This window comes from Piliocolobus tephrosceles, chromosome 16, assembly GCF_002776525.5.
Source record: "Piliocolobus tephrosceles isolate RC106 chromosome 16, ASM277652v3, whole genome shotgun sequence".
In the NCBI taxonomy this organism is placed as follows: Eukaryota; Metazoa; Chordata; class Mammalia; order Primates; family Cercopithecidae; genus Piliocolobus; species Piliocolobus tephrosceles.
The window spans coordinates 69,965,787-69,978,093 of NC_045449.1; the positions used below are offsets into that span (position 1 = coordinate 69,965,787).

Sequence of the window (12,307 nt, forward strand, 5' to 3'; positions counted from 1 at the left end):
AGGCCGAGGCAGGTGGATCACCTGAGGTCAGGAGTTTGAGACCAGCCTGGCCAACATAGTGAAACCCTGTCTCTACTAAAAATACAAAAATTAGCCAGGCGTGGTGGTGGGCGCCTGTAATCCCAGGTACTAAGGAGGCGAGGCTGAGGCAGAAGAATCGCTTGAATCTGGGAGGCGGAGCTCGTAGTGAGCTGAGATCACACCACTGTATTCCAGCTTGGGCGACAGAGCAAGTGTCTCAAAAAAAGAAGAAAAAAAAAAGACTGCCGGGGACTCACCTACCATTAGACACACCTAGCAAGCAGAGGCAGGGCCACCTTATCACTGGGCTGGCAGGTACAGGACAGAAAGTACTCACCAGTCAGAGTGCTGCTTTTAGGAAATGCCATTAACTGTGCTGGGAGTGGTGCAGCCTTTGTCCCTTGTGGGACATGTGACATTTGGTGAAAAATGTAATCTGGCATAAGCCAGCAATGAATTCATCACTGGGGAATTGGCTTTCACCTTCCTGCTGCTTCCAACAGTACAGATACGCTTTTCTATCTTTTCAGTATCATTGAGGGAGAGCTAAGGGGGATTCCAGGGGACGGACAGGGCTTAAAAAGTCGAATGTGATAATTAAGAGAGCCAGCTCTGGAAGCAGACACCAAGTATCTGGGCTCAAATCTCAGCTCCTTGAGCTAGCGAGTGATGTTGGGCAAATCACTTAGCCACCCTGACCGCCTTCATTTTCCCATTTGTTAACTGGGGATAGGCAGAGTCCCACCTAATTGGGTAGTTGTGAGTATTAAATGATGTAAACCAGGCCAGGCATGGTGGCTCACACCTGTAATCCTACCATTTTAGGAGGCCGAGGCAGGTGGACTGCTTGAGCCCAGGAGTTTAAGACCAGCCTGGGCAACATAGCGAGACCTTGTCTCAAAAAAAAAAAAAAAAAGTATTAAATGATGTAAAATCCAAATAAAGAATTTAGCACAGAGTTGGGCTCTTAGTGTGTTCCCAACAGACAGAGCTGTTCTCATCGCCCAGGAAGACGGGGATGTGCCTGGAGTAGAAGAAACCCTTCTACACAGTCTCCTTCCTCTTTGAGGCAAAAGAGTAGGGGGAAAAAAAATGGCCAGGCGCAGTGGTTCATGCCTGTAATCCCGGAACTTTGTGAGGTCAAGGTGGGAGGATCGCTTGAGGCCAGGAGTTCAAGACTAGCCTGGGCAAAAAACAAAAATAAAAATAAAAACCAGCCAGGTGTAGTGTTGTGTGCTTGTAGTCCTAGATTCTTAGGAGGCTGGGCTGGAGGATTACTTGAGCCCAGGGGAGTTGAGGGTTTGAGCTACTGCACTCTAGCCTGGGCAACAGAGCAAGACCGTGTCGCAAAAAAAAAAAAAAAAAAAAAAAAACTGGCCAGGCATGGTGGCTCATACCTGTAATCCCAGCACTTTCGGAAGCCGAGGCGGTCAGATCGCTTGAGACCAGTATTTGAGACCAGCCTGGAAAACATGGCAAAACCTTGTCTCTACTGAAAACACAAAAATTAGCCAGGTGTGCCAGTAGTTCCAGCTACTAGGGAGGCTGAGGCACAAGAATCGCTTGAACCCAGGAGGCAGAGGTTGTAGTAGTCAAAGTCATACCACTGCACTCCAGCCTGGGTGATAGAGCAAGAAGTTGTCTCCAAGAAAAGAAACACAAAGCATAAATTTGCAATGAAAAACAGCAGCAAAAAAATAAGTTATGTTAAACAAACAAAGGCTAGCAATAGCATTGGAAATCCACAAAAGGAGAAGAAAACCTGGACCTGAGCCTTCAGGGAGTGTGTGAGTCCGGCCTTGCCCAGCTGCCTTGGTGCTGCTTGTTTTCACTGTATTCTTATTGACCCTTTCCCGTTCTCCTTCTCCTCTCAACACCTTTCTGCTTCTCCTGGCCACCTTGTCCTTTTGTCCTGGCATCTTGAAGAAACAGGAGGGAAGCAAGAAATAAAAATTAGAGGATGGAAAAAAGAAAGGAAGAAAGGAAAGGAAAGGAGGGGAGGAAGGAAATGAGCTTTTTGATCAAACGAACCTGAATCTAATCCCAGTGCTGCCATCAGTCAGTCGGAGGAAAGGGAGCGTTCATGACCTTGAGTGAATTTTGTGCCCTCTCTGAACCTTGGGCCTATTGGGAGTTCTGAGAGCCCTCGGGTTCCATCTTTCAGCTTTGTTGGATCTGTTTGGATTTAGGGAAATAAGAGGTGGAAAGGAGGAAGAAAGGAACAATAATTTATTTTTATTTTTTATTGTCATTATTTTTGAGACAGAGTCTTGCTCTGTCGCCCAGGCTGGAGTGCAGTGGTGTGATCTCAGCCCATTGCAACCTCCACCTACGGGGTTCAAGCAATTCTTGTGCCTCAGCCTCCTGAGTAGCTGGGATTACAGATTACAGGCATGCACCATCACACCCAGCTAATTTTTGTATTTTTTTTTTTTTTTTTAGTAGAGACAAGGGTTCACCATATAGGCCAGGCTGGTCTTGAACCCCTGACCTCAAGTGATCCGCCTGCCTCGGCTTCCCAAAGTGCTAGGATTACACGTGTGAGCCACTGTGCCTGGCCGGAAAACGAATTTAATCCACTGCAGAGATGGAGGTTGGGAATGCCAGTTCACCACCCTTCCCCCAAACCCATTGCCCAAAAAAGCTGGTGTCCTTTTCTCCCCATCCCCACGGAGGCGGGGAGGGTTCACTCATTTCAGGCATCTTCAGCGGAACTCTCAGTGCCCTCCATAGATCTTTTGGGGAGGGGGCCCTTTGAGAGTCCCACGGAAGTGACAGCTGCAACAGGAAGGGAAGTAGCATGGGTGAGCTAACCACTGCCTCACTCCACAACTGGACACTCTTCCCCTCCACCATCCCTCAGAGGCCCCACCTGTGAAATGAGATTCTGGATTTGGGGGAGGATTGAAATGAGTTAATGGACATTCAAGTCGTAGAGAGCTGCCTGGCTCACAGGAAGTGCTTGGTAACTGGCAGCTGCTTGTTATGGTCCGGCTATTGTGTGCCTGTTTCAGGACTGATTCAATGACTTACATTCACAACAACCTTGTTATCCGGGAACGGAGGAAATACTGCTAAGACTGTTTCTCTTCTTGGTTGCTGCCTCACCGCTTGTCCTGAAGCCCAGACCATTGATGTAACAAGGATTTTCTTTCTGAGGATACCATGTTTTATTTGTGATTCAAGCCTTTTTTTTTTTTTTTTTTTGAAATGGAGTCTCGCTCTGTCGCCCAGACTGGAATGCAGTGGCACAAAATCGGCTCACTGCAACCTCCGCCTCCTGGGTTCACACCATGCTCCTGCCTCAGCCTCCCGAGTAGCTGGGACTACAGGCGCCTGCCACCATGCCTGGCTAATTTTTTGTATTTTTAACAGAGATGGGGTTTCACCATGTTAGTCAGGATGGTCTCGATCTCCTGACCTCGTGATCCACCCGCCTCGGCCTCCCAAAGTGCTGGGATTACAGGCGCTGGCGACCGCGCCCAGCCCATGGCATATTTTTATTGCTCTGTTTTACCTACCATACATTGTCCTCTCAGATTAAAATAATAGTACCTTCAGTTAATAATACCTCGCATTTAGGAAGTTGCTTTCATCCCATGAGCTCAAAGCCCTCTACAAACATGACCTCATTCATTCTCCCAGGAGTGGGCAGTCCTAGGTTTCCCAGCTAGTCATCTCCAGCCAGATTTTCAGAAGCCAAAATGTGGATTAAGCACTTCCACGTCTCAGGACCACAAATCACAGGCTCTGTTGCTCTCCTTGTCTCTTCCTGAGTGACCTTAGGCCCACAGAAGATAACTAGAACGTGAGTCTCTGGCTTGGGGGCCTTGCCCTCCATGCCTCGCCCAGGTACCCACAGCTGGGCCCTGCAACTGTTAAACATTACATAAACTGGATAAACTTCCTTCACATCCAGGAAATAACAGGTTTGGCAATTTTGGACTCTTGCTTTCCTTGGGAACTTACTTCTGAATTAAGACCTGCGGGCTCATAGGGGACATTCCACTACATCCAGAAATGTCTCTCCCCAGGGTAGACCCTCCTACTCATGGCCCTGACATGTTTGACACCCACATGTACTTGTAAAAACCTGGAGCTCCACAGTGACAGTACTTCCTTCTTCTGGGCTGCTTGTGGCCTGAGCTCCCTGGCAATGTATGCTGCCGGCTGCTCACTTTTGTTTTCACCTTGCAATTATTGGACAGGAAGGCTGCAAGCTATACTGGACTCTCCAGCCACACACCAGGTCCCAGCCCATGTGTACTTCAGAGCAATTCCCAGGAAAAAGCTGACTCCTACTCCTTCAAAACAAACAAATAAACAAAAAACGAACCAAATGGAATGAGCTCATGGTAGTACCTGAATTTGTTCTTCATCAGTACAGAAACATTAACATTAGTGGTAATCTTCTTCTTCTTTGTAAACTTTAAAAATACATATTGTCAGGTTTTCTTAGATAGGGAGTTAAATCCAATGTAGGCAAAGTCAAGATAGAACCACGGCATGCTTTCTTATTATAAGCCTCCTTCTGTTCTGCAGACCTTTAGTTAAAATACACTCTGTAATTAGTAGTTCAGATCAAAAACTCACTAAGTTCTCCTGAAACAGAAACTCTTAGCAGCGAATCCCTGACAATATTTATCTTCCCAATCTCTTCTGCCTCTTCCCCAATCTGCTTAAACTCCTAGTTCTTTTCCTACCCCCACAATTCTCAAACACAGCCCCGAAGATCAAACCCTAATCCAAAAGATGGACGCTCAGCACATATAAACAAATTTGGGGCCGGGCATGGTGGCTCACACCTGTAATCCCGGCGCTTTGGGAGGCTGAGGCAGGAGGATTACTTTAGTCCAGGAGTTCAAGACCAGCCTGGGCAACATAGTGAGATCTCATCTCTACTAAAAATTGAAAAATTAGTCAGGCATGGTGGTGTGTGCCTGTAGTCCCAGCTACTCAAGAGGCTGAGGCAAGAGGATCGCTTGAGGTTACAGTGAGCCATGATCATGTCACTCTAGCCCTATCTAACAACCACCACCAAATTTTGGGCTTTAAAGGGCTACAACTGAGAAACAGTATCTCTGTAGAAACACTCACTGTTTGTTATTGTTTGTTTTTATTTGGTGGAGATGGAGTCTGTGCTATGTTGCCCAAGCTGGTATTGAACTCCTGGCCTCAAGTTATCCTCCTGTCTCGGCCTCCCAAAGCGCTGGGACTATAGGTGTAAGCCACCCCAACCCCAGACTCCACCCCTACTGCCACCCATTGTTTTTTTAAAAGGTGGTAGAAATTAAAGCTTCATCTTAGCTTTCGTGACAAGCCGGAGGAAAAAAAAATAAATTAAAGCTTCAGTTAGGTCAATCGATTTAACAAGAAAAAATTCTTGGCTTGGGATATTGGTCACTGAGGAAGTCTCACTTTTTTCCTTGCATATTTCCTTGCATATCATATTTATTGTACATAAATCTTGGCTTCCATCTTCAGAGAGCAACGTCTTTGGTCTAAAAACTAAGAAAAGACTGCTCGATCCTTGCGGTGGGTAGTGATTAGAAGAGTGCAGGACGCGGGTTCTTAGGGTGCAAGTAACGTTCTGTTAATTGGTCTGGGTGTTCACTTGGTGAAAAGTCTGGGAGCTGTACCTGTGACATCGCACTTTCCTAATGTACGTTATGTTTCAATAAAAGATTTTTTTCAAAAATTGGGCTGCTTGAAAGTTATGTTTAAAAATTACATGCTTTTGAGACTTGAGCAGCTGCAAAGGCTCTGTTTTCTATTTTGATCATTCTGTTTCTCGAGATGACCACATCTTTCAGAGGAAATGAGTCAAAGCCACTCTGTCTTGCTTTTCCAGCTGAGCATGTTCTGTTTCAATGAAGTAATGAATGAACTTGGCCGCACCACCCCCAAGCCTACAACAGCAAACAGAGGGCCCTCGGCCAATCAGCAGGCACTCCGGGTTTTCAAGTTGAGTTCAAACAGGACCAACGGAGGCCAATCAGCGCGCGCGGCCCCGCCCCGAACGCCCGGCCGTGACCAACCACGAGGCCGAATGGGCCAAAACACAGCGGCCGGCCAATACTGGGGAGCCCCACGGCGCCGAGCTCCGCCAATGGGCGCGGCCGGGCGAAAAGAGAAACAGTGAGGGCCCCACAGGCCGCAGGATTCGAATCGAACGTCCTTACGGGAGCCGGGCGCTGGCGGAGCGGCGCCCCGGCCAATCAGCGGCGGTCCCCGAACGTTGGGCCGGCCCAGCCCCGCCCCGCGCTGTTGTTTGTGGTGTCGGCCGGGCCGCGGGAGCCGAACCACAACATTCGCCGGGCGGGCGGCGGCGGAGCGGACGGCGGAGCGGCGGCGGCGGCGGCGGTGAGCGCGAGCCCCGGAGCCCTGGGCGGCCGGCCTCCCGCGCCCGCGCAGCCCCGCGTCTGCGTCCGGCCGGAGCCGCCGGGCCCCGCGCCGCGCCATGTCGGTGAACATGGACGAGCTGCGGCACCAGGTCATGATCAACCAGTTCGTGCTGGCCGCGGGCTGCGCGGCCGACCAGGCGAAGCAGCTGCTGCAGGCCGCCCACTGGCAGTTCGAGGTGCGAACCTGGCTGCCGCGGGGCCGGGCCGCGAGGGTCGGGGACGCCGGGCGGCGGCGGGGGCGGGGAGCGCTCCTGTTGTTGGCCCGGAAGGCGATCGGCGCCCGCTAGCGGGTCTTAAGCAGGACCGGGGCTTGGGCCGGGACCGGCGCCCCCTGCACGTGGGGCAGCCGAGGGTCGGGGGCCGCGGACCGGGCGCGGAGGCGGGGGGAGCCAGTGGGGGGCCCGGCCGCTGCGTTTCCTGCCTCCGCCGGGCCCGCGGTGTCACTGCCCTGTTTGTCCGCAGACCGCGCTGAGCACGTTCTTCCAAGAAACCAACATTCCCAACAGCCACCACCACCACCAGATGGTAAGCGGCGGCGGGCAGGGGCGCGGGCCGGGGCCGCTGTCAGCGCGACGGTGACAGCCATGTTGCCGGGGAGCGCCGCGCCGCGAATGTAAACAAAGAGCCAAAATGTCTTCCAGGAAGGAGCAGCTCCCGGGCCGGCGCTGGCGCCTCCAACTTTGAGGCCCGCTTCCTGGGCTGCTGCTACTTGGCCTCGGGACTGGTGCCCGACACTGGTCCCTGAGGGGAAGGGGCGCCAAAGTTGGGGGTAGGAGGGAGGGGGAGAAGGCCAGGGGCCTGGCGAGGAGCTCAGGAGCTGGGGGACCCCAAAGCCATGGGATGAGGAGGGGACTTGGGTGATGCCCGGACGTCTGGGACACTGGGAAGCCCGCGCGAAGGACCCAGGGAAGGCGCTGGGGGTGCTTGCGTTTATGGGGACCCCCTCGTTCTGTTGAGTGGTTTCCCCCCTCCCCCTCCACACACACACGCAGCGCTACAGGGAACAGGAAAGGCATGAATCCACCCTGGCTCAGGAAGCCGAGCTCTAGCCACAAAGATCTGTTCACCCTTCCGAAGCCCAAGGGACTGGGAAGTTGGAAGGACATACATCCCCCAAGCCAGGAGGGGACACACAGATTTTGGCCCAAGATAAGACCAGGAGTGTGTCTTTAATTTCTGTGTTGAGCTCCACCAGCCCAGCACACAGAGAAGTGGTCCGGGTCTGGATTTGCTTTCTTTGTCATTCTGGCCCAGACTTTGCCCTCCTGGCCATGGGGTACCCTGCTTTCTTAGAGACCCAGGACATCCCTCCTCTACCCTTCCCGCTAGTTACCTATTAGACCTGCTCCGGGAGGAGGGTCTGGGCTCAGCGATAGGGATCTTAAAACATTGTTCCCCAGGAGAGCTGTTGTGGCTTCTAGGTACATTTTTGGGATTTTTAACACTTGGTGCCCTTGCCTTTGGCTCTCTGTTTTCATCTAGTCACAGAGGACAAGTAGAGAGGTCTGTCTTGACCTTTTTAACTAGTTTTTCTCAGAATGGCTGATGCTGTATATAAATCAAGCAAAAATGGCAGTTGAGTAGGATGGGAGCGTGGTACTGGCCACAGGGCTCTTGGAAACCCCAGAGGGTTTCATCTCCAGGAGACACCCTCCCCTGCACTTGACCATGAGAAGTGGCCAAGCGCCCGCCTGTGCTTGAGCCTCGAAGCTCCTTGCCATCTCCTGTCAGAGGATCCTTGAGGTGTCCTCTCACCAGCTGTGGCCATCTCAAAAAGCTCAGAACTTCCAGATACTACAGCCATTCTGAGGGGCTGAGAACAGGGAGGCTCCCCAGGAAGAGCTGGTTTGGCATCCTGTTTAGTTCCTATTGCCCCTCCTCTGCAAATCCCAAGGAGATGGTAAGTCTGTTTTGAAGCATCCCTCAAGGAAGGCAGCAGGTTTTGTAACACACATAACCAGCGTGTCCATCAGTGCCCAAGTCTGAGTGCCTTAGCGGCACAGTGGAGGATACCATCCCTGCTCTCGAAAAGTTCGTGGTTTCTCTTTTTTTTTTTTTTTTTTTCTAATTTTATTTTTGAGAAAGGCAGGGGCAGGAGAAGTCTCTCTATGTGGCCCAGGCTGGTCCCGAACTCCTGGCCTCAAGCTATCCTCCCACCTCAGCCTCCCAAAGTGCTGGGATTCATAGGAGTGAGCCACCATACCCAGCTGGCAATTTATTTTCTTTTCTTTTTTCTTTTTCTTTTTTTTTTTTTTTTGAGACGGAGTTTTACTCTTATTGACTAGGCTGGAGTACAGTGGTGTGATCTTGGCTCACTGCAACCTTCACCTCCCGGGTTCAAGTTATTCTCCTGCCTCAGCCTCCCAAGTAGCCGGGATTACAGGCACACGCCACCACACCTGGCTAATTTTGTATTTTTAGTAGAGACGGGGTTTCTCCATGTTGGTCAGGCTAGTCTCGAACTCCCAACCTCAGGTGGCCTGCCTGCCTCAGCCTCCCAAAGTGCAGGGATTACAGGCATGAGCCACCGCGCCCAGCCTGGCAGTTTCTTTTAGACAAAGTAAGTCAAAAGAAAAAGATTAAAAACAAAAAACAATACAAAATGAAAAAACACTAGAGACCAGTAACAGCAAAATGGTAAAACCAGAAGTCACGAGTAACTGATAAATGATTGTCACATACATTACTGTAGATTCCCATAATTGGAACCTTCCCAGTTGTTAAGGAGGGTTTCCCAGTTGGAAGTAGAGAAAGGCACCACAGACTTTGAGAGGACAAGGCGGGTGCAGGGGACACTGGGTTCTCTTGAGAACTGGCCGAGGGAGCGTGTCTGGTTCAAAACTCCGATTTTACAAAAGCAGAGAGAAGCTCCAGAGAGGTTCAGGAGTTTGCCCAAGCTCACACAGGCAGGTCAACACAGGCCTGCCAGCCACCATCCCTGCCGTTCTCTGGTGGCTGTTTGAGGAGACAGGCCTCGCTGGCTCAGGGAACTGGGGAAGTCGGTCACGATGCTGTGATGCAATTGGCCTCCACCCCCACCCTTCATTCATTGTTTCCTGCTGCCGAGAAGCCATCCCCAGAGGCTGGGGGGGCAGGGAGTAGTGGAGGGAGGAGGGGAACGGTCTGGGTGGGGCCAGGCCTCTGCATTGAGTCCTTCAGCCTCCCCTGAGGGCCCCTAGAAAGGCAAGGGTCAGAACTCTCTTGGTGCCTTGGGTGCTGACATGGTGTGGGGCTCAATGGACAGGGTGTACGAGCGGCCCCCTTCAATGTAGCTTATACCCCCCCACGCCCAACCCCCGGTTTCTGGCTGTGAAAGCTCCCTCTTTTTTTTTTTTTTTTTTTTTTGAGATGGAGTTTTGCTCTGCCACCCAGGCTGGAGTACAGTGACACGACCTGGGCTCACTACAACCTCCACCTCCCGGGTTCAAGTGATTCTCCTGCCTCAGCCTCCCAAGTAGCTGGGATTACAGACACCCATCACCACACCCAGCTAATTTTTGTATTTTTAATAGAGATGGGGTTTCACCATGTTGGTCAGGCTGGTCTTGAACTCCTAACCTCAGGTGATCCGCCCGCCTCAGCCTCCCAAAGTGCGGGGATTACAGACGTGAGCCACTGTGCCTTGCCAAAGCTCCCTCTTTGAAGGTGAAGAGCCCTCAAGTCTTGTTCCCCCAACTCCTGTGCCTGGGGGAGGGGCCAGTGTTGCTAAAATTAGGAGAAATTCAAAGAAGGACTCCTGTGGTTTCCTGGGAAAGGGAGGAAGCAGCTTTGAGGTCCCAGTCAGTTTTGTGTGGTCTTGTTCTCTGTGTTGCCTGTTGCCCATGCTGCTGGCGAGGTACTCCTGGATGGCACTCTAGCCCCTGCCCCCAGGGTAGTGGCAGAAGACAGCAGATGGGGGACTGTAGCTACCCCCAGGAAGAGGACTGAGGGGCTGGACAGACTGAGAAACTGCCAGCCTGCAGCCAAGGGCAGGCCAGCTGTGTGTTCAGCCTGAGGCTACAGACACAGGACGTTGAAATCCCTGGTTTCTGTCCTCCGGGGGCCCAGATATAAAGGGGCTCTGGACTGTGCAGTGTGGCCCAGTAGATGTTAAGAACTTGGGCCTGCAGGCTTGGGAGCTGGGGAGGTCCCTCTTCTCAACTTGCCCTCTGTTGTGGGTGCATTTTCGGGCAAGTGACTTGACTTCTGGGCCTCAGTTTCCTAATCTGTCATAAAGAGAGGATAATTGAAGCCACGAAGTATCATTGTTAAAAGATAAGGGAGGCAAAGCCTTCACGGCCTGGTGGCTGTCACCCTTAGCATGGTGTGAAGCCATCCACCAAGGTGGTTTAACTTTTCCAGAGTTGGCACAGGAGGGAGCGCCTCCCCGCTGGCCACTCTCGCTTGCCCAGCAGCCTGGGAGCATCTGAGGGTGGCTGGTGGGGCAGCCAGCTGGTGTCCCTGGCCAGGGAAGGCGCGGAGCAGCGGTGTCCTGGGCTGCCCCTGCCCTCTCGCTTGAATCTGACACCTTAGCTCCTGGGTGCAATTAACCATTCACTGTGGATGCTCCTCGGGGTGTCACGTCCAGGCCTGGTGAAACACTGTTGGTTTGGATAAGGTTCTTGGGTTTTGTTTGTATTGGCTCGGGGAGAGGGCGCTTTTGTCCTATGGAAGCTGCTTGTGCAAAAATGAATGAAGCTGAAAAATGGGAGTAAAGGAGCGGCTGACCTGGGGAAGCCCCATCCAGTGGCTCGGGGACCCTCGAGGCAGCCTCCCCACACCCGTGTTCTCTCCCCACAGATGTGCACTCCGAGCAACACCCCTGCCACGCCGCCCAACTTCCCCGATGCGCTGGCCATGTTCTCCAAGCTCCGCGCCTCCGAGGGCCTGCAGAGCAGCAACAGCCCCATGACAGCAGCAGCCTGCTCCCCACCTGCAAACTTCAGCCCCTTCTGGGCCTCGTCCCCGCCCAGCCACCAGGCACCCTGGATCCCGCCCTCCTCCCCCACCACCTTCCACCACCTCCACCGCCCACAGCCCACATGGCCCCCAGGAGCACAGCAGGGGGCCACCCAGCAGAAAGCCATGGCAGCCATAGACGGCCAGAGATGAGACTGGACGCCGCCGGGCGCTGGGCTGGAGCTGGGGGCAGCCCAGGGTTGTGGAGACACAGGAGGGCCAGGGAGGGGGGAGCCGGGGAGGGCAGGGGGTTTCCCGAAGATCGCACTGGAAGATTTTATAAAAGAATTTTTGTGGGTGGGGGGGATAGTAAACTTCCTGGGCCACTTGGGTCCTTCAGGAGTTTTTCAGGCAAGTTTTTCCTCTGTTTTTAATATATAACTATAATATATATGAATATATAAATATAACTAATGTGCGTGAGAATGGGCCTGGCACACCTGGGGTGCTCGGGGCCAGGGCTGCCACACTGCAGAGCTGATGGAGTGATGTTGCAGGCACAAGGTGTCTCAGCTGCCTCGTTTAACAGCCATGCCTTCTGGAATCTGGAAGCGGACCCCACTCCCACAGTCACCGGGCAGCCACAGAGCAGCTGCAGGTCCCGGGAGGGCCTGAAACCAAAGCTGTGGAAGGCCCTCTTGGTATCAGGGCTCTCTCTCCCCATGGCCTCTGCCCCACCTCTGATTGCTGGTAGTGGCCCCATAGCTCTTGTCACCTGTCTCCTGCTGAACGCAGGGCTGATGTGGCACTGAGGAGCTGACTTAGGTGAAAGGTCAGGCTCTGCCCAGCAGGGGACTCGACTGCCCTGGGCGCCCTGCCCCTCCCACTGCGCGTCCAGGTCCGAAGTGGAGAGCCTGGCTTTGGGTTTAGTTCCCAAGTCAGAATCCCGTCTCACCAGGGTGAAATTTTAATTTAAAAACTTAAAAAGAGACTTTTCTAACTTC

At 52.6% G+C, this 12,307-nt stretch overlaps 1 protein-coding gene across 1 annotated transcript; it reads left to right on the forward strand.

Annotated features, from left to right (window-relative positions):
* The first annotated feature begins 6,179 nt into the window (after window positions 1-6,179).
* UBALD2 (UBA like domain containing 2) lies at window positions 6,180-12,307 on the forward strand. Its single transcript, XM_023211752.1, has 3 exons — window positions 6,180-6,601; window positions 6,888-6,950; window positions 11,205-12,307. The coding sequence occupies exons 1-3, from the start codon at window positions 6,482-6,484 to the stop codon at window positions 11,514-11,516; spliced, it is 495 nt and encodes a 164-aa protein (XP_023067520.1). The 5' UTR covers window positions 6,180-6,481; the 3' UTR covers window positions 11,517-12,307.